This window comes from Astatotilapia calliptera, chromosome 19, assembly GCF_900246225.1.
Source record: "Astatotilapia calliptera chromosome 19, fAstCal1.2, whole genome shotgun sequence".
Classification (NCBI taxonomy): Eukaryota; Metazoa; Chordata; class Actinopteri; order Cichliformes; family Cichlidae; genus Astatotilapia; species Astatotilapia calliptera.
In genome coordinates, this window is record NC_039320.1 from 2,414,236 (window position 1) to 2,436,009 (window position 21,774).

At 39.0% G+C, this 21,774-nt stretch overlaps 2 protein-coding genes across 7 annotated transcripts in view; both read right to left on the reverse strand.

The window, feature by feature from the left end:
* Positions 1–504: 504 nt before the first annotated feature.
* zfyve21 (zinc finger, FYVE domain containing 21) lies at positions 505–14,013 on the reverse strand. Of its 3 annotated transcripts, XM_026151840.1 has the most exons (8): positions 13,366–14,009; positions 11,605–11,655; positions 10,083–10,251; positions 9,529–9,604; positions 7,627–7,718; positions 7,366–7,419; positions 5,985–6,112; positions 505–958 (listed from the first exon to the last, which is right to left on the reverse strand). In XM_026151840.1, exons 1-8 carry the CDS (start codon positions 13,489–13,491, stop codon positions 923–925), a joined length of 732 nt encoding a protein of 243 aa, XP_026007625.1. In that variant the 5' UTR covers positions 13,492–14,009; the 3' UTR covers positions 505–922. The 3 variants fall into 3 exon arrangements, with proteins under 3 accessions (XP_026007625.1, XP_026007626.1, XP_026007627.1); XM_026151841.1 differs by lacking the exon at positions 7,366–7,419 and having other exon boundaries at positions 13,366–14,008; XM_026151842.1 differs by lacking the exons at positions 505–958; positions 5,985–6,112 and adding an exon at positions 6,191–7,264 and having other exon boundaries at positions 13,366–14,013.
* A 1,151-nt stretch (positions 14,014–15,164) lies between these two features.
* The window catches only part of klc1a (kinesin light chain 1a), a 45,070-nt gene continuing 38,460 nt past the window's right edge, over positions 15,165–21,774 (reverse strand). For 3 of the 4 annotated variants that reach the window (XM_026151832.1, XM_026151830.1, XM_026151831.1), the window contains exons 15-16: positions 19,431–19,497; positions 15,165–18,511 (exon numbers count right to left, since the gene is read on the reverse strand). In XM_026151832.1, the coding sequence (XP_026007617.1) occupies positions 18,446–18,511; positions 19,431–19,497 (133 nt within the window). In that variant the 3' untranslated portion in view covers positions 15,165–18,445. The remainder of the gene's footprint in view (positions 18,512–19,430; positions 19,498–21,774) is intronic. The other variant, XM_026151833.1, reaches the window with a different exon arrangement.

Sequence of the window (21,774 nt, forward strand, 5' to 3'; positions counted from 1 at the left end):
ACCTAAACTTTCAACATTTAAACGGAACTGTCACTGAAGGAAAAATCCACCATGTAATGTTACTTTCATATAAATTGGATGCAAGTCTGTGATGTTATTGGCATTTCAGGAACAACTGTGTTTGTTCACACCTTTTCTTATTATGAGATTACCAGAAATGCAGCACAGCTGAATCCTGAAGTGCCGGTAGCATCACAGAAAGCTGCTTTTCTGTCTGCGATAAAGGATTTCAGGGTGGATTTGTCCTTCAAACTACTTGTGATGACGCTCTGTGTGGAAGATCTGGCTACTGCGGACAGTTCAATGACCAAGTCCCTGCTTGGCTCTGTTAAGGTGACCTAGTAAACCTGCAAGGACACACTTCATCACTTCTCCTGTAGCAGCATAACAAAGTTATAATGTCACCATAATTCAACCATGGAAGGTGGTTTATAAAAAAGGTGCGATGCCTCATTTTGTGACATGTTTAATGTTTTAAAAAATTAAATTAAAATCTAATGAATTCTATAAATAATTTTAAATTGGCAAAAAAGAACAAACCTTCTTCTTCTTGTTATATTTTTTGAGTCGAAACATTAATGCTGCATGCCCTGATTTATGAATTAAAACAAAAGAGGATTAAATGAAGTCAACGTCAAATAAATTCTTTTAAAAAAAAATTAAAGTTTAAAAATAGGTCCAAGCAGCGTACTTGTGGTAAACATTATGTACAAAGTACTGGTTATAGAGGTAATAAAAGTCATTTTTCATACAAACATTTGCAAAAATTACCATGAATGGAACTGGTATCAAGAACCAATGAGGAATCGGACAGATAAGCAGAAGAGGAAGTGGCGTTAATAATATCCAAAGGGTACCAAACCCGACCGAGATGGGTACAAAACACTTGGGTGTGTGCTGCCTGGAGCTTCGCTTCTGGTCCTCACTGGTCTCGAGCTTCGTACAGCAGTTTGGCTGCCTGTTGGAAAGAACAGGCAGAGAAAAAGTTAGTTTCATAGTTTTGGAAATAAAAACGCTCTTGATTTCTTATTGCTTTGTCTCAACAAGCACGCTACAGACCACATTCAGCTACAGTGCTGTGTAGGGATGGGTACCGGTGTCCGGTGCCATCATGGCACCGGTTCTGACATAAACGGTAGTAACCAGACCGAAAAGCAGCGCACATTTCGGTGCTTTATTTCGGTGCTTTTTTTTCCCTGAGCTGTGATACACTTCTAGCCAATCATTTTACGTTTCCGAGGATAGTAGGCGGGGCCAGGTACGTACGTTCTGTTAGAGCAGAGCTACAGATTAAAAATGTCCAAGGCGAAGCGGTCAAAAGTCTGGCTGTACTTCACAGCAAAATATGCAAACTCAGCAGCAACAAGTGCTTTAAGCTGATACCAAGGCTGGACTGGGACAAAAAATCGGCCCGGGCATTTTGACTAGAGACCGGCCCACCAGGATAAAGATTGAAATGTGACGTCATTCAGGGATAAAACCGCAAAGGATTCTGGGAACTTGTGGCAAGAGGTACTAGCGCACGCAGGCTTTCAATTGAACTCAGTTACACAGCGATAAAAAGAAACCCAAAAAATGGCAAGAAGCTGTTGTATTATTAACTGCAATAGCCGGTCGCATGACAGCCACGGGAAGCCGATGGGTAAAGAGATCGTTTTTTTTTATCGGATTACGTCGTTGAAGTGAAAATTTTTAAGCCATGTTTCCGAAGTAAGAGCCGACGGATGGTCTGGATCAGTGTTGGTCAAGTTACTTGAAAAAAGTAATCAGTAACTAATTACTGATTACCTCCCCCAAAAAGTAATCCCGTTACTTTACTGATTACTTATTTTCAAAAGTAATTAATTACTTAGTTACTTAGTTACTTTTTAAAAACACGATTTACAACCTGAAGAGGTGATAAAGCGATAGAGCTTTCAGCCCAGTTCTACTTTTTCTACATAATCCATCATACAAAATGTAATCAAATGGAAAAGTCTCTTTTTAACTTGTTTTATTAGTTTTAATCTTTTAACTTTATGCATCAAGCAAAAATTTAATTATATGCAACATTCTCTGACTGGAAGAAATTAGTTTAACATTTAAACCTATTTTCTGCACATTCCAGCACATAAAATAAAATATTTTGTGTGTTTACACTCAGTCTTTCAAATAGATGCAAGTAAAACACAGCAGAAAATAAATAAAGTCAAAGACTCAGCGGTCCTGTTGCTCTATTTTCACCTGTAAAGCAGGAGTTGGGTAGGCGGAGGTTTACCCTGGTGCAGGTGTGCTGCGGTCAGTGGAAGGATATGGCAGTTCTGTGAGTTTCCCATTACATCGTAGCTACTCGGTGCTTGCTTGGAAGTTTAGGGTTTTTTTTGCTGTAAAAAGAAGTTTTCTTCCCACGCACAGCGGACACTAATGTTTTTGTCACTTTTTATGGAATCAAACTCAAAGTAAGGTCAGTACTTCCACACTTTAAACGCTGCACGCTCATACTCTCTCTGCACTCGATATGTGATCCACTGTTGATCTGCACACAGCTGTTGTCACTAACGGAGCACTGGCTTATGTCACTGTCGTGAGACATTCTCGCAAAAGATTCACGGTTTTAGTAACGCAGTAACGCAGCGTTCCTACGGGAAAGTAAAGGTAATCTAATTACCGTTTTTGCAATAGTAATCCCTTACTTTACTCGTTACTTGAAAAAAGTAATCGGATTACAGTAACGCGTTACAAATAACGCGTTACTGCCCATCTCTGGTCTGGATATACCAAATATAACATCTCAGAACACTCCAGCTCACATGTTAGTCTGATCCAAGCATTCCCACAAAGGTCAGAGTTTTGTAGTAGTTAATGCGTCATTTTTCTTAACATAATTGGTGATATAGATTACAAGCAAGTCTGGCGCTGAACAGAAATTGTCGCGCTATGCTCCTTTGTTTATTGTGCATAAATAGTGAATTGTCCTGACACAATATTGCGTTTCGCTTCTGTTATAACCATGGTACACTGACAAAACCATATACTTTTATTCACAAGATAAAACAGTTGTTTTGTATCACTAATTGTCCATTGCGATTACAACATACAATATTATTGTCACTGCTACATTTCTGTAATGCTACTGTAACCGGTTTCTGCTTCATCCCGCTGCAACAGTTCGGCCCAAACAGACTCCTCGACTCTGCGTTGTGTAGTGTTTTTAAAAAGACAAGGAGTCTCTGATCGATCGTTGCCACTTTATTTCCTGAATGGAAACAACGGTGTATTATCAGTGCACAGGCTCGCCACACACCACTCCGCACAGCACACTACGGCAGAACATCTCATTAGCATTCCGCTTTAGCATACAGTTTCACACATTAATAAACAAATGAAAAGTACATAAAACTGGTGTTGGACATGTGTCCACTAAGCACTTATTACACTCGGTGCTCTTCAGCTAATCAAACATGTTTTATGTGTCTGTACTACTTAGCTATATTGTGTGCGGAACAATACAACTCACCTCTCGTATGGCTACGGCAGACTGGCAGCGATTACTGCAGCCAGCCACACCGAGAGGGGGGGCGCTGTTTCCCCATTACACTGATATTTGTGGCAAGTGGAATAATACCACATAAACACTGTTACACTACCAGAAATTATTTCCACTACTAATTAATTACCGTTGAGCTCAAAGGTCCTATTAATAAACTGTTAATGAATGTGTATTTATGAAGACGATTTGTGAGACTGGTAAACTTATGATATGTACAATAGTCTTTCGTTCTACACGGTGCGTTTCAAGGTCCTGCACCCATCCGTCGGTAAACTGTACCTGGGCTTGTTGCAGTGACCTGAAGTTACTAAACTTCATGAGTGTATGCACTCACTCCAAGAAGCGTATAATTATAAATCTGAGCGTGGTGAAAGTTGGGCAGCACGCTGACGTCTTTTGTCCACTCTTTCACTCCTTTGATTTTTTCCTCGTATCTTTTCTTTGTCTTTTCGTCGAGTCTGTCTTTGTACGGACCGGCATTGTTCTCCTTTTGTTTTGTACATTCCTTTTTTGTGCGGCAAAGAAAAAAAAGAAGGTATTGGAACCGGAGAATGAACGTTTTGCGGTGCTGCAAATGTTTGCATTTGATGCGGTACTTGGATTGTTTTGCCACGAGTTCCCGGCATGCAATGCGCGAAAATCACGTGATTGCTAAACAAGGGGGAGGGTGCATCCAGCCTCCTCGGCTGTAATTGGTCCAGCCCAGAGTCGATCATGACCAATTGGCCAATCCAACACCTTTCATTATATATACCCTTCCTAAAAAAAACAAAACAAAAAAAAATCCATCGGCCCATAAAAACAAAAAATCGCCAGCGGCCCACCGGGCAAATGCCCGGTATGCCCGATGGCCAGTCCAGCTATGGCTGATACTGTGATACTGTCAAAGGAGGTAACACCTCAAATCCGATGAAATACCTGGCGACGCATAGCGGGCTTTTTTTTTTTTAAAAGCCCAGAAATGCGCTGTATTTGATAGCTTGCTGCGAGACCTCACACCGAGCGCATCTACTGCGGGTGGGTTGCCTGTTATGCAACATCCCCCAAAAACACGAAGAGGAGAGTCCTGGCCCCTAGCCCTGCCAGTGTAGCAGAAATGATGACGGATGATGGTGGCAGCAGCCGTTCTTCTCTGCGTGAGTAGCTAATTTACGTTGAGTAGGCTAACCACGTTATTACATTAATGCATGTAAGGTGAACTAGCAAACATCATCATAGCTACATGCGGCTGTCCTCTTGTTTGATGGCAGATACTCCCTTCACCCTGGCTAAAAAGGCTAAAATGACCAAAGAAAAAGTGGAAAACAGTTAAACATGAGAGGTTTAGGACAAAGTTTGTGTTTTTTCCCATTGTTTAAGCACTGCTTCCAGCCAAGAGTGATACCATATACGCCCCATAGCTGCAGAAAAGGCTAACATTGTTATATTTTTACAAAAAACAGCTGAACATGAGAGGTTTTTGGACCAATTTTGTGTTCTCCATTCTTTAAGCACCGGTTTGAGCACCGGCACAGTTTCAAAAGTACCGATTTGGCACCGGTATCGGATAAAACCTAAACGATACCCATCCCTAGTGCTGTGTGAGACTGATGGCTTTTTTAGCCAAAAAATTAAATAAAATGTAAAAACATGTAAAATAAATAAGTGTAAGCTCTGGCCTGATGGGGGCGCCACTGGACAGGTTATGATACTACATCCACCTTTCCAGACTTTGCTCCACAGCACTATAATCAGCCTGAGCTGTCCTTTGTTCTGCCTTTTGATCTGTTATTTAGCACGTCACCATGTTTTTATCAAATGTTTGCAATAAGGCTGACTGACCATATTAATGAGAAGCATTTCAATGACACCATGAAACAGAAAAACATCAAGAAAACATGAAGAGGTGCTTATTCAGAGCCATATTATTCTCTGCAACCCAAAAATGTAGAAAAATGTGTAACTAATTAAACTCATAGCTGAATATTAGATGCAGAAACTTCTCTGCATGACTGACAAACCAAAACATTCAGCTTACAGTAATAAATTCAAAACTTCACTTCTGATAAGCTTACATTTGAGGCGATTATCTGTGGGACTACAACTTGATGCATGAATCAAAACTCTGTTTTGATTGTTTTACTTATTATTTAGATGGTAAATGGCCTGTATTTGTATAGCGCTTTACTAGTCCTTAAGGACCCCAAAGCGCTTTAGACATTCAGTCATCCACCCATTCACACACTGGTGATGGCAAGGACCAGTGTGTGAATAAAGGACATAAAGCAGTGTCTGTTGTAGGGAGGGACTCTTTTGTGTCCCTGACCTGATTTTATGCTAGCACAATTCTTTATTTCCAGCATAATAAATCATTTTCACTCCTCTCCAACCATTTTTAGGCACTTTAAGTGGGCTGGGCAACTGTTACCTATCTGCACTGCATGGACCGTCTTAGGTGTGCTGCTTATTTTTTTACCTTGTGCATTGCAGACAACCATAATGAAGCCACCTTCTTATCATCTGCTGCCTCCATGCGGAGCTGCTGGACATCCTGAGAGCCCATCGGCTTGTAATGGAGTAGCATTCCACTGGCTCTTGACCCTCCTACGCACGCACGCACGCACGCACGCACGCACACACACATATATATATATATTTAAAAAATGACTGAAAGACATCCTCTGTCTGTTAAGTAAACTGTATTCTTTGAGTCAAACAACAAAAAAAGCAACTTTAAAAAAGGTCATTTTAGTTTTTTTCATGCAAACATCAAGTTGTACACATAGTCTGACACACAAATTAAGTCACTACATATCCCTTTTCCCCATGAAATCACAGTTCTACTGAGCCTTGGACCCTTTCAAATGAGATTTAACATATGTCAGAAACTAGAAGAGTGTAAACTCAGGACAGAAACAGACGACGGTTTTAAAACAATATAAGGCAAACACTAATGGAAATGCACGTGACGACACTGATGATGAAATGATTTCATGCTCCAGTCAGGAAACATGCAACAGTCGAGGTTCAGTGTCCCAAAAGCATCGAACTCATCTCTCTAATGGAAATCATGTTTATGAGCATTGTAGCATTCATCAACTCATTCAGCTGAGGGGATTTTTCTATTAATGAGTGAAAACTCAAATTCTCTGGGTGCTTTCATAGTATGTTTTGGGCTGCTGTGCACCTGTTCTGTTAAGAGCTGTTAGGACACCAAGTCAAGCTATACACTTCCTATACCTCACAGGCCTTTATCAATGCATTTTTACAGTCTTTCTAATTGGCTTGCACCTTCTGCTGAAACTTTGCCCACATGATTTGTCCTTGTAATACACTTGAATCCTGACATGCCCATTGACCATTTGATGGAGCATTATGCAAAAGTTTCTTTACCATGGAAACGATCCTGTGATCATTCGCCGCTCACCAGTGTGTGGATTTGTTTTGCAGCATGAAATCAACTCGGAAGCTTTTCCTGCCCAGTTTGTAAAGAAATGATAAAGAAATAGCCCACATGTATCCCTGAAAGACCTTCAGAGTGAACCGTCTGATTATTTTGGCGACTGATGAATGACTACTCATCAACTGAATTTCTGCCAAATGAATCGGTTAATCAGGCTGCTTAGGATATTAATCATGATCAGAGTAACAAACTGAAATGTTTGGCATTTCAGTTTCCTCTGAGATGCTTCGGGGACCCAGTGATAAAAAAAAGGAACCGCAGATGTATCAGACGCTCCATTTTCAGGCAGCTTCCTTGAAAAGAAAGAAAGCTGATGTGGGAAACATGCAGAAATGCAGCGACATCGATGAGGAACTGTTGACAGACGGACACTGTAAAGCAAATGAAAGCTAACCTTCAGAGATAAAGTGACTGTCCAGTAGACTGGTGTAAGTGTGAATGTCATTCTCTGAGCCCGGAGGAAGAAGCACCGGGCGGCCAAAGCAGCAGAGAAAAGAACGTTTGTTAGTTTAGAAAAAACAGAAATTTATCAGTTAGTGACAACATCTCGAGGAGGAAACGGGAGAAAGAAACAGAGAGAAAGGTGCTCAAAAAATTAAACACACACACGCATATATATGCTTACTTGTAACACAATTTTATTTCACACACTCACCTCCTGGACTTGTCCCATCTGTCAAAATCTGCATGCTGGAGATCCGAGACAGCTCAACCTCAAAGTGGCTTTCACCATCGAGGAACAGATATCTGACGTTCAGGTCAGAGACAGACAGCTTACCAAAAACTGGTGCAAATAAAACTGTTTGTTTTTTTTAATATTAATTATAAGTATTCTCGTTATTTTATGAGCTAATGTAAGATCTGAATCTATGCTATCCACTCTTCTTTATAACAAAAACATTCAAATGCATTCCCCTTTCCCCCCCTCGAGGACAACTGTTAAAACTGAAGTACTTATTTGTTGTGTACAGATTAGAGATGGACCGATCCGATATTACGTATCGGTATCGGTCCGATACTGACCTAAATTACTGGATCGGATATCGGAGAAAAATAAAAAATGTAATCCGATCCATTAAATATCACGAAAGCACCTCACAAAACTTGCAACACGCCGTAACTCGCCTCAGAACGTTAGCACGTCGGAGCAGTATGCATCACGTGATAGAGCAGCTGTGGCATGCGGGACCTGTCGGTGGTCTGGATAGCATGTGGAGCTTCGCTAGCAACCTGGCATTTCATCTCCGACAAAGTTATCCCCGAGAGAAGTAAAGCAAGTGTGTAAGTCCATCTCTGAATGTTTGTAAAGCATTCCTGCGTTAAGCTTAACAAGCGACTGCCTCTCGCTCTCCGGCTGCTACTTCAATCGTGAAACTGCTTAATGATCAGCTGATCGGCTTTTCTGTCGCGAGTCCGTGTCTCTAGTTTGTTTTTGGCCCACTTTGCACCAGAAAGAGGAAACCAGCGGCTGAACAACAGCAGCACGTTTAAGCTTGATCAGCTGTTGTTAGAATGTATTTAATATTACTTTCTACTCGAGGATCTTTTTCTACGTAGCTGACGCTGGTAACTGTGCAGGGGCGGATCTAGCAAAGTTTAGCCAGGGGGGCCGATAGGGCATTAACTGGGAAAAGGGGGCACAAAGACATACTTTTCTTTCTTATTCTCATTTAAAATGTCGAGCTTTTAATAAATAATTATCTGACACCCAAAGTTTTAATTTGATGTAAAATGAATAGAAGTCCATTACTGTATATAGTGACTATTAAGTCTAATATATATACCCTAGTAAGCTATAGTACTTTTTCCTTTGGGAAGGTACCATCTGTGCAGTCTGCAATTTTGTTGAAGAAAGATGTTGAATCTATTTAATATTTCTTGAAAAATAATTGATTTCTGTGCATTTTTTTCACACTGCATCAAATTAAGGTTGATTACGTTGATTAAGCATCATGAGGTGGAGCGTGAGGGGTGGTTCCCCATTTTTTATTTATTTATTTTTGTTGTTGCTGGGAGTTGGAACCCTATTAGTTAGGTTGCTTAATATTTACGCTAAGTACTCTTTAAAATACCAGAATAGGGAGGATGGTGTAGGTTTAAGTTTATTAGATTGATCAGTATTGCTGAACTATGAAATATTTTTTTTGTATACAGGTATAACAGAATAGCTTTAGTGTAGTTGTTGTTTTAAACTTGAGTATGAACTTGCAGACTTGCAAAATGCAGCAAGATATTTTAAAAAACAGTTTTGTTGATTAAAAAAACATTATATCGGATTCATATCGGTATCGGCAGATATCCAAATTTATGATATCGGTATCGGTATCGGACATAAAAAAGTGGTATCGTGCCATCTCTAGTACAGATGTTATTTATGTTTCCTAAGACTGCAGCGGACATATTTGATCCTGTTCAGCTGGCAGCCTAATTTGCAGACGGAGACATTTCATAGAAGGGAAAAAAACAACATGGCCAGATGTGACAGGTAGCTTTTTGTAATTCAGGTAAAGTAAATATTTGGTATGTCAAGTATGTGCGGACTTAAAGAAGAGCTAACCTGTGATTGTTGGAGAGGCGACACGTCATGGTTTCAGACTTCTCCGACGTTCCCAAAGTGACAACAAAGGTGCCTCCTGTTACGGCGGACATAAACACATTTCAGACACTAACAAAGGCATCACGAGAGTGGAGAGTGAAAACCTGAGGACTGTTTCCAAGTCAGTGGCTCATTTGTCAAACAGGAGGAGAAAACAAAGTATGGCAGTGTTTGCTGCTCGAGCTCTTCATCTTTATTTCTTTCTTTCCTTCATACTGAGCCTTTGATACAAACACACACAAACTCCAAACGTGCAGCCGGCTGTTCCTCTACACTCCAGGCTGCTGATGGATTCTTGATAAGGAGCCACACTGTTGCTGTGTATTTATAGCTGCACACTGTCCCACAATCAACAGGATTACCAGGAAGGGACTGATAAGATTAATTCAGAAATTACTTTGATCATATTCCGGCTTTCTGCATGGAGTCAATGTGTCGAAGCATGATTACAGGAAAACAAAACCCAGGCAGACGCTCTGGATCTAAGCCTTTTTTTAAAGTATGAGAGTCCTCACCTCCCAGAAGCACTTTGAGCTGCTTGTCGTAAAACTCCATCTCTTTCTGGGAGACCAGGCTGCACTCGGCGCACTGCCGCACCGGATCAACAAAACACATGCGTTGCAGCGGCACTTTCTTACTGCAGCATTTATCACAGAAACACCGGCCGCACCGCCGGCAGTGGTGCTGTGGGAGACAACACAAGACAGTCTGATTGCCTGGCCGATTGTCAGGGTTAGGATGTCTGTGTTAGGCACTTCAGACGTTCTCAGGAAATCTCAAAACAATCTGGCTGAGATACAGCACCGTTTCCAACCAATCAGAACTCCTATTACACCCCCAACTGTGTGCCTGACTCACTCTCAGTCACAGTATGTCCTACAGCTTACAGTAGAGTATACAATTTAAACAAAACAAGTAGATATGATTTCATTTCTGATGAGGACACAGCACTTCTCCTACTTTTTTATATGGAAACAAAAGACATTATCTGCAAATTACTAAACATGATAATAGGGACAACTTCTTTTATGTAACGTTAAACAACTATGGAGGATATCCTTATACTCTAAAGTTTTTAGCATAAAATGTGTTTAATGGTTTCAAATAACAGTTTCTAAACAATATAGAAGAGTCCACTTTCCTTGTTTTATTCCAGTTTGACTGCAGTCGAACACATTCGCTCCTGTATTAATTTGTACGGTAACAGATCCCACTACTAATTAATAAAGTTTATTATAACATGTATAATGGATATTGTGCAGACTTTGGAGGTACAAAGTTGTTACGTCTATTTTTTTCTATTATCAGAGCAATTTCCAGTAAATTTCCACATCACTGATTTTGGTGAGTCATGAGTTACATTAGTTCCCAAATTTTTTGGCTTGCCTACATCGAATGTTGAGACCTCTGAGGCCTGGATAACAAATAAATAGAAGCCCTTGATTTCCTGGGGGATCCACCTCTGTGCTGGTGGGTTTCTGTTGCACTCTGATTGAGTAAGTGTGTCAGTTTTGGACAGAATGTGTTTTTTAATCAGAGACTTTGAGCTGATGAAGAAACACTTCTCAACAAGACTACAAGAGACTGAGGCAAAGCAAAACCACATCTGCTTCACTGCACTTTTAAAGAATCGGGAAGCTTAAAAATATCAAAACTGTGCTAAAACCTCAAGATAACCAAGACCTAGAAACTGACTTCAGTCAGCAGTCTAGAGCTGGCTCTGATAATGGCAAAAGAGGCAAATATTGAAGACACTTGTAAGGGTGATTATTTTAACTCGACAGATGTAAAATGAAATGGTGGCAGGAGGCTTACAGCGTTATGTCGGTGGACGCTGGCAGGAAATATCAACACACGGCTCTGACTAAATGATCCAAGAAGGAGTAACTCATCTAAGCATTCGCAACACAAACGAAAGCCTCACATTTTTTAACAAAACATTTATACTAAACGCTGGTTTGTCCACCATATGTTTGTCCAGTCTGACAGGAAGTCGAGATTTTCTGCAGAGTTCGCATTGTCAGAAACAAAACAGACCTTTCTTTTGATGAAGTCGAACTTGGTGTCGCACTGCATACATCTGGGGCACTGAAAGACGGGAAGAGTGGAAAAAACAGGACGTTACACAACATGCTGAGCTGGACAGCTTTCAGTTAAAGTACTGCTTTAAAGTTTTGCACAAGTATCAGCAGCTAGCCAAGCCACAATAGATCTGCAGCTGTATGTGTAAATAATAACGGTATAAAAATAGTATGTGTCAATGGCTCTTGTGTCTTATGGTCATTACTGACAAGTGGTAACTGTTCATTAAACCATCAAACTTATGATTTATCACTGGCAGATCAGAAGATATGGGTTTGTAATTAGTGCCAGGCTTGTTTTTAATTCCTGCTCCTCTTATTAAAGAACTGAAGGCTGAGGTCAGCAAATAGTAAATGATTAACTTTGCCAGTCTGGTCAAAGTGTCCCTGTGTGCAGCCAGAGTTTACATTTTCACAGACAGACAGTCTTTGTGTGTCCTGCTGTAGTTTTACTGCACTGTAAAACTACAGCCTTCGAGGCACGAAGGGCTAGCTCCTACTGCTGGTTAGCTAACCTACGTGCTGGTAGTCAAACACGCACACAACCAGAGGGGTCTCGTCACTGTGACGCGGACAAACGCTACAATTAAGTTTGCCGCTAGTTGTAGCTGTTAACTAGCTAACAAGCTCCGTTTGCTGCCAGGCTGGCCGTGACAGCCTGCAACGCCCAGTCCAGCGGCCAACTGCGATGTCCGGAGCGCCGTCAAGCTCGCCGCAGTCAGCAGGATGTAAGCCGGATGTAGAGCCGTTTCACTACAAAAAATAAAAGCCTATCACAGCGCACGACCGAAAGACTAGAGTTTGAATTTAGAGTCGAGCTGTAGTTTTTAGGTGTGATAGTATAACCCACCCAGTCACGACTTTTAAACCAAACAATTAACCAATGGCTGAGCAAAGAAACATTTAGAAATATTACAGCAACAGATAAGAAGATGTGTTGTTTTTAATAATTTAATAGACATATTTAGACCTACTGTTCTAAAAACTGACTTATTAAAGTTAACAACATTAAAGGATCGGATAGATGCATCTTAGATTATTATCATCAACTGTGCATTTATTATTTTTAAATATTTCTATTTTGAATCTGTCATTATACTGTTACTGTATTTTTCAAGATGGATAGGATCATCATATAGTGACCATCTGTACTGGATGTACTCAGAATAAATACGCAAATTAATCTGAAAAGCACTGATTGTATGAAATAACAATAAAAAACAAATTAAAAAGAAATATTTACTACGCCCACACGCTTTGATAAATATATCTGGTCCTTGAACTATCGTTCAAATAAAAGCAGCTATTTAAACACCATGTGATTATCACTGATAAGTTGAAACAGGGTCTTACATTTTAAAGGCCCAAACAATCACTATTCTAATGTAAAATGTAAATATTTGTTAATTTTGAATGTTTCCTTGTATTTTCCTTTTGAAAATAGTCCAGTGACTTTTGCTGTCAGGATTATAAAAACAAAAAACAGCGCACAAATTTTTTTTTTCTCAAGTTGTACTACAATGAATAAAATACAACATCATCAAAACTACAGCTAAAGCTACCACTAGACTCTTACTTTACAATTTTATTCCCACTAGTTTAACAGAGAGGTGATTTTATTTTGGAAACTACAACCGGAAAGCCTTAGTTAAGCTTCTCGTGTTTGCACGGCTGTGATCGCTTGTCGCTGTCAAACCAAATCCGACGCTTGTCTCACCTCTTTGTCCGGGACCCACTGCGGCTCGTCCAGCGAGAAAGGACTGCTAAAGGCGCCGTTTTCCGGAACCATGCGAAGGCCGCTGGGACTACGGATGAGTTTCTTCCCGTCAGGAACTGAAGACATTTTCCTTCAGCGTGTGTTTCTCCTCTGTGTTCAGCGGAGTCTCCTTCGACCACAAAACTCTCATCTGGACACACCTTTCAGGATGATTGACAGGCTGTTTAGCGAATCAGAGCACAGATATGAGATCACGTGTTTCTCGGCAAAGTTGAGTGTTTTGGTTTCTGCAGCCCCTCCCATTAAAAATAAAGTAAACACATTAGCTGGTCATGGAAGAACAAGTAAACATGCGGGGTTGTTAAAACTAGCACTAAATTTAGTACATGAAAGGTAGATAATGATTTGTGAAAAAAATTGTAGATATGTATAGTTTACTTTGGACAACCATAATTTGAGCGGACATAAAAGACGATCTGGCAGATCTAAAAAGTAAAAAACACCAACAGGTTTCTGCATAACTTGGTGAGCTGTGCTGAACAACAGTACCCGTTCCCTCATCAGTTTCTGTTCTGTTACACATTATTACTCTCTAACGATACTGTAATTAAGATGATTACCAGCTTAGCAGAAGACTACAGGTAAGCTTTGGTTACAGGAGCATTTACTTACTTTATACAGAAGACACAGAGCACAGTAGTTTTTCAAATTAAACAACGACCTGGGCAGAGTTTACAGAGCTATTATGTGTGCTTAAAATAATTTCATGCTCCATTTAAAAACATGTGTTTTTAAGTCTTGTGATTTAGAAAAGGGACTACACTTTGGATGCACTTTGTTGTGGACTGGTGCAGGAAGATGGGGCTACATCCATTATATCACCGACATTATTTAGCTCACGCTGTGTCAATGTACAAGCGATGTGCACACTTTCCTCCCTCAGTTTATGTTTAAGTAGTCTTAAAATATATTAGTCCTTACTTGTGTTTTCACAGCAGTCCTTTCTCTAGCAGTTGTCCGTTTTTCTCCCCAAACTCCCTGTTCTTGATCACAGTTTTCAGTTACTTCACTCTGGGCAAAGTCATCTACCTAAAACAAGCCGCCATGACTCTTCTACTGATTGGCTGCCCCTTGCAAATAGAAGGTTTGAACAGCAGGTGGGTGGGGCTCCTGTGCTCACAGCGAGATATCGCTCTTATACTACACCAAGCGAAGAGGGGGGGCTGGCCTCATTATATGAACCTTTTGCTTGATGTTTAATATTAGCATCCACTATTATAACTGTATGTTACCAAATAAGGTTTCAGTTTCCTATACTGACATTTTAATATGAACTCAAAGAAATGATCAAATGATGATATAAAATTTTAAGTTGCTTGAATTTAAAGTAATTTTGAAAATAAAACCACATCTTGCACAAAGCTTAATGCCCGACTTTTAACGAAAGTGACTTGATTGCACAACAAATTCCAGTGGGTTGATCTTTACTGTTTTAATTGAGCATAGCCAAAGTATAATAAAAAATCAGGTCGCATTTATTTTTAAATTGCTGAATTTAAAATGTTAAAATATTAAAATAAGTCAAATAATTTCAATAACTCCACATTCTGAGATTTTCACAATTATTGTATTTAGTTCAAGTTATTCTTGAACCTCTGTATTCAACATCTTTGCATTGTATCTGTGTACACTCCATTCAAAACGTTTTTCTTTGTGTTGCATATTTCATCAAAACCACTGAAGATTCATTTGGGAAATTGGAACAAATAATTAAAAAAAAAAAAGGCAAATACAGTATAATGGTTTGAGACACCTTCATGTGAATGAATTCGTCAGGTGTCGATTTTTATTGAAGTTAAAGGTCTGATCTGTGAGATGTAAAGAGGGCTTCCCCCCCCCAACAAATTAGAGAAATGAAAACAGAACCATATTGCACAACCCTGCCAAAAAAAAAAAAAGTAAGATTCAGGAAACACAACAGAGACAACGTACAATGCAGCAAATGCATGAGTCACACATCAGTACAATAATCAATGCAGCTTAAGGTGGGAGATAATCATTATTACTTTACGTCAGTCTGATGCTTCCAGTGCAAATCCTTCTCAACTAGATGTTCATGCCAAAGATTTACAAATGTGCTAGGGTTGTTTGGAGATGGACGGTTAAACCTGATTATGGTTGATCTGTGGAGACTTCTCTATCATTAGTGCATTTATTAAACAGACCACTGTGGTCATTCCTAGGCTGATATGGAGGCTTTATTCTATTTTTTTGTGCTGTTTCATCTGTTTGAGCTTTTCTCATCAATCCTTTGTGTGCGCATCTTTGTATATATGTTACTGTAACGCCTTCGTCTAGATCACATTGTACTGAATTTGTCCAATGTGAAGTTCACTGCGTTTAATTTCATCTTAAATGTTAATGTTAAAAGCTGGCTCAGGATCTCTCACCAAATTTCTAATCTTCTAATCTAGTCTGTATAATCTTTGCTCGAATCTAATTTAAAGACTTTAAATTCAAAGACATGCACACAAAGGTCGTGCAGTTGGTAAGACTGTTTAGGTGCGTTTAGACAAAATTCTAACATTTCAGAACAGGCTTCTGTGTTCGTGTGAAAATATACATCTATAATGTATCTATATGCCTGAGGCAGTATAAACAAAAGGACTCAGCTGCAGACTACCATTGCATGTGCACTCTAATAATTTTTGATTTTCATTATTTCTATAACTTCAATCTATATAGAAAATATATTTTGTAGCAGCGTACTTCTCCATAAATGGACATCATGTGCATTCATGTGTGTCTGAAATGAAAAGAAATGTAAATACACAGCCCAGCTCAAACAGAAGAAACTCTCCACACGAAATATCCCATCTCTGGGATTTCTTAAACAAGGCACCTCATCATCATTTAACCTGTTGTATGTTCTTTCAGTTCAAGCTTGCCACCAGTAAAGGACATTAAATATGTTAAATATTATATAGCTTCCTTTTAAAGAAGTGAGCATGTACACATAGTTACCTTCATTTAACATAAAGTTATCAAAAGGGCAGTAAAAGGAAAAGTTTAATCTCGAGATGAACTCTTAGAACAATCACAAATCAACTCGTACATTTAGAAACAGAAATTGTTAAAATGTTTTTTAATGATAAGTCCTTTAGTATTCATACCAGGATTATGTTGGATATCTCTATATTTAACTGGAAATTTAAACCACTTCAAAAAATGTACATTAAAAATCGTTAAAAACTTTTCCACTTTTTGGTTCAACTTCACTCACATGGCAAAGTTTTGTCTCGTCATTGAAAGTCCTGCAAACATTTCTCGTCATTACTTAAAAAGTCTGGAGTGACATTAAGTTTGTAGTCAGTGTGGAAGTACAGCCTCAGTCCTGAGAGTGTGCGGGCCAGCCTTCGTGTGCTAGTCAATTCACGGATCCTGCTCTCAAGGCTTATTACAGAACGATATAAAAAGAAACAGCGCAAAGACAGAAACAAATAAAAACATAATTTACAAACCCCAAATCATGTAAACATGGAACTTCATACATCAAAAGCTAAATATTCAATCAATCAACACAGGACGGATCATTTTTAGGAAGAGGCAGCTGAAAGATCCCTGGACAGGTTTCCATGTTTTTGTGAACTACAGCTGCTGAGATTCATACACATCAGGAGATTTTCTCAACTAATCTACACCCTGTGCACAACTTCATTTGGAAATCTGCAGAACAAAGAGTGAAGAGTCTTAGGAAGTAGAACTGTTCTTATTGGCAGAGTTAGAATTCAGCACACAACCAAATATAAAGAAAATGGTGTCAAATCATCAACACTGGCCAAAAACTGTGATTCATGAGCTAAATCGTAGGTCTTTGTCGTTTTAATGATCGGTACCAGTGAAGACAAACATGGTTTCTTTAGCCATGTTTCAGCAGAGCAGCAAATTAATGAAGCATCTGAAAGCTTTTAGCAAAATAAAGTGAAATTCAGTGCAGCTTTATCTAAAAGATGAACATAGCGATAGTGATTTAAACGACTGGTTTGCTGACTATGGCTGTGAAGCCTCGGGTTCAGCATTCTGTCCTTCACAATCTTCTATTTTCCTTTTTCAAAACATACTTGGATGAAAAACGGCACACCTGGAAAATGATCAGATAAAGCTAGAGAGCTGGCTAGTGGTCACTTCAAAAGAGATGCTAGCAAAAACAGGCTCAAACAAAACAACTTTAAATAAGATTCAATTGTATCCACTTTTAAATCTTTTTGGGGTTTTTTTTTGCTATGCATAGGTTTAAAGCTTAGAAAGAGTGAACAGGTAACTTTTATATATATAGAAAACATGCACTCTTTGAAGCTGCATGCAGATAGAGATGATCTATAAAGACCAAAACACGCTTGTCTCTGCTGTGAAGCTGGGCTTTTCATAAAATGGGCGGTTATGGAGATTTACTTGATTTGGATGATGAATTGTGGGTTTTTGGTCCCTCACTGACCCTTTCCAGGTCCAGAGGTTGCAGTTTACTCCTACCATAGCAGCAAATTTAGCAGTAGCGATATTTAAATCACTGTTATAGTTATTGTTAGGGTATAGCTAAAGAATGACTGAGCTCCTCTCTGTCATTTAAGACTGCCTACTGGCTTCATCCACTGCAGTTTTTAGCCTCACATTAGAAGTGATTTTAAAATTAAAACTCCACTCTGCGCCTGCTTTTACCACCACTAGTATAGGAAAAACCAAAAAAAATTAAACTGTAATCTGAGAGAGTAGCCACTCACAACAGCACACACTTACATACAGTACATGCACATAGAATTAGACTGGAACAAGGAAACATACAGCAGCCCACCCCCTCCTGATATGTACTGATATAATTACATACCACAAATTACCATCTGAGATCATAAACCTTCAAGAGTGCAATGAAAGACTAAAATCTGTATAGTTAGCACATGATGGGATGATGCTGAAGTAGAATACGGGAGATGTCAAGCTTTCACAAACAGCTATTTACATCGAGGATGGTCAGAAGTTCAGTTCAGTTCTCTGTGACCTTTCACCTCCTCAGAGTGAAAAACCTTCAACGCGCCAGGTTAGTGTGGCTGGCACTCAGGTCACGGCTTTTTCTCAGACAATTATTTCGCTCCTAGAGGAAATTAAACAAGCAGAAATCAGATGGAGAACACAGGAAAGTGAATGTTTTCCATTATAGGTAGAGCAAAAAATTGGGTCCCGTACATTTTTTTTTTTTTTGATATAATCAAAAACTTTCAGAAATACATAAAGCTTTCAACAGATCATAAAACAACAAGAGTTATTATCTGAAATTATAATAGGGCAAGGCTGTACTTTCTTATGATACTAAGTAATTAAAAACACATTCCTTCTTACAATTGCAGTCTAAAGGAAATTATGGATACAATGTACCACTTTTTCACTGTTAAAATAAAGAATTGAAGTTGTAAAAACAATGTGTAAAAAAATAACAAACTTACTAAAAATTTGATTGAACATCAAACACTGTTAGTGAAACAGACAATGATGTTAGCCATGTCAGATTTATCACTATTTACAGTGAATGATAAGAGCCTTGGGGAGGGTTTGATAATAACAGTTTATAAAGACATGACAAATCAGAATATGAAATAAAAGACTTGAGTCAAAAAGTATCTGCCAATGGTTCTGATCATTTAAGAGACTGGTTTTTCCTACAACATAATAACATAAATCTGTGGTCACATCTTTGGATATTTGTTCATTTACTGTCATCTGTGGGCTTATTTTGTCTTGAAATAGTAATGCACAATTTCCAAGTGAGGGAAGATTGATGAAATTTTAAAAAGTCAAATATGTATTAAAATTACTCCCTGGAAGACCGAAAGCAGATTAACCGAACCCAGATTAACTGTTTTCTAAAGAAAAAGCCTCCTTGAGATATTTCTTATCATTTCTAAGAATTTGTTTAGGGATCCAGCTGCAGTCCTTTGATTGCGGTTTTGCCCCTGGCCTGCAGCAGGACTAAAAACCCTCTGCAGATACTTTTGCACTCGTGTCTTGTTGCTTACTTGGTAGTGGTCATTCGCAGCCTTGTCCGCCACGTTAAGTATCCCCATAGAGCTGGCTCGCTTCATGCTGCACCCACATGCAGGGAGGTGGGGTTAAGGGTCAGAAGTGAGGGGGAGGGGGTGGAGATTCAGTTGTGAGGATTTGAGCTCAGTGTATGTGTTGGTTAATGACATTTGTAGTATTTTCACACTCTGATTAGTTTCACAGAAACGTTCATGTCACATGTATCGTGTTTTCTCTTCCCGTTCATGAATGTTAGAAGGCTGAGTGTAAAATCTGTTACCACTTTCTCCAAAGTTCACCTGAGTAATGTTACAGCTAATTTGCTGTTCATTTGTTACAGTAATAGTAATTAGTAACATTCTTAAATGTTATTGCATGCTTTATCGAAATATAACTTATTTATTAACTTTAATTTATGCTTCAACCTCAACTTAAAAATACATTATGAAGTTTGATGGCTGGATAAACTCTGCTGTCAGAGAAGTCTTTAAATCTGGCAACTGAAACTTAAATTCAATATTTCTTTATATGTGATCTACACCGTACAAATTCTTTAGACAGCCTTCCCCTATAAGAAACTGGTAACATATTTTAAGGATATAGTCTAACAGTCTTTTAATTGATGAGTGGTGTAGACTGAAATTTACACTCAATAAAGTCCGTGCACACACACACACACACACACACACACACAGAACCTGGTTTCAGTACAGTGACACTGCAGAAAAGAATCCATCCTGATGAGAAATGTAATAAGATCAGCACATGGTTGATCATAAAACAGTGAGATACTGGATCCATAAACTAGTTAATGGGAATTTATGGGAAATGGAAGGCGGGAAATAAAAAATGTAGTCAGCGCAGAAGCTTTTAAATAAGTAAAATTGCCAGAACACTAAAACAAGCTCAGACAAAGTGTGTGTAAAGTGTGGGTTGTTGTGTGTGCGTACGTGTGCCAGTGGGTGCTGAATGTATTTTGCCTATTATTTCTATGCAATATCCTTAACTCACCAGTATGAGCTCCTTCACTTTGTTGCCAGTCATACCAATTTCTCCCACCCCTTGTTTCCGGTCTTTATTTAAGCTGCCATTGTCAAAACTTTGTTTAGGTCAAAATACACAAAATGTGTTACTCTCAAGATCTTCTACACCTCTACAGTAGGACTGGCAGAGAGAAAACTTCACTTTTATGAGAAATATACTGGGAATGAACAGAATACTGGTCAAAGCATCTATGAAGCACTTGAGTTCTGATAACCTTCATTTTGTCTGAATACACTGATGATGTGCATTTAATGCTAATACATCTGTTTTCTGACTGTATGCTAGTGCTGGTTGTGAGCACAGCTGTACCTGCTTTGCCTGACTGACTGGAGCTCGCTGTGTTGCAGGGTGACGGTGCTGCAGAAACGCTCGGCTGTAAGTCTGTCTGAATTTGCAACACTTCTATGACAGATGTGTAACAGCTGGAATTGTGAGAACCAAAGCACAGCCATAACTACTGCTGCAGTGTAACATGTGTCATCTCAAGTCAGCAGTCATTGTATGTTTCAACAGATAGCTATACATCTAGTCTAGTCTAGCTTTCCTGCACTAGTATGGACAGAGCCCGAGGAGCAGCTGACCTTCATAAAGATATGACCAGCTGCAGGCATAACACATTATACTGTTTCTCAAGGTTTCCCTATGCAAGGTAGCAAGTCATAGCACAACAGAAAATACCCCACTGTGAACCTGCAGATACTCTCTCGATGAATATCATGAAATTGCAACATCCTCAGTTTTGTCTTTTGCTCCATTTTTTTGTACAAACTAAAAACTTGCAATTGTTTTTAAATAATTTAGTTAAACACTGTACAGCAGTTAGCATGGACATTTCTGCAGTGATTTACTGAGAACCTATCAGTCATAGTGATGATGGACATGACGGTTGTCATGTCCATCATCCTCATGAGCCACAGAGAAGAGCAGCACCAAAAGAAAAAAAAGGAAAAAAAGAGCACACAGATGAAGCATGCAAGTAGGCATTCGAATGGAAGGAAAAAACATTTATTCATAAATAAAATAAAACCAACATGGTACTCTACACAGGAAGAGCCATGCAGACAGGTTGCTTTTCAAAATAAAATTCAAAGAAAGTGAAGAAAATAAAATTCCAAAGCTACATGAAACTCAAACGTATTTCAGTTGAGAAAAAAAAGAAAACAATCCAGAGCCACAAAATGCAATAAATAGGTGTAACTATTAGTGGTTAAAACAAACAAACAAACAAACAAACAAACAAACAAACAAACAAACAAATCCCACCAGCATAACAAGCATAAAGGCAGTTCAAAAGCA

What these genes read in the sequence shown, in the direction of transcription:
- zfyve21 (XM_026151840.1), bottom strand. Translation starts at nt 13,491, where the DNA reads ATGTCTTCAGTTCCTGACGGGAAGAAACTCATCCGTAGTCCCAGCGGC. An exon ending in GCTCAAAGTGCTTCTGGGAG is followed by an intron (nt 9,605 to 10,082) that starts GTGAGGACTCTC and finishes CCGCCGTAACAG; the next exon opens with GAGGCACCTTTGTTGTCACT. An exon ending in AGATGGGACAAGTCCAGGAG is followed by an intron (nt 7,420 to 7,626) that starts GTGAGTGTGTGA and finishes CTCCGGGCTCAG; the next exon opens with AGAATGACATTCACACTTAC.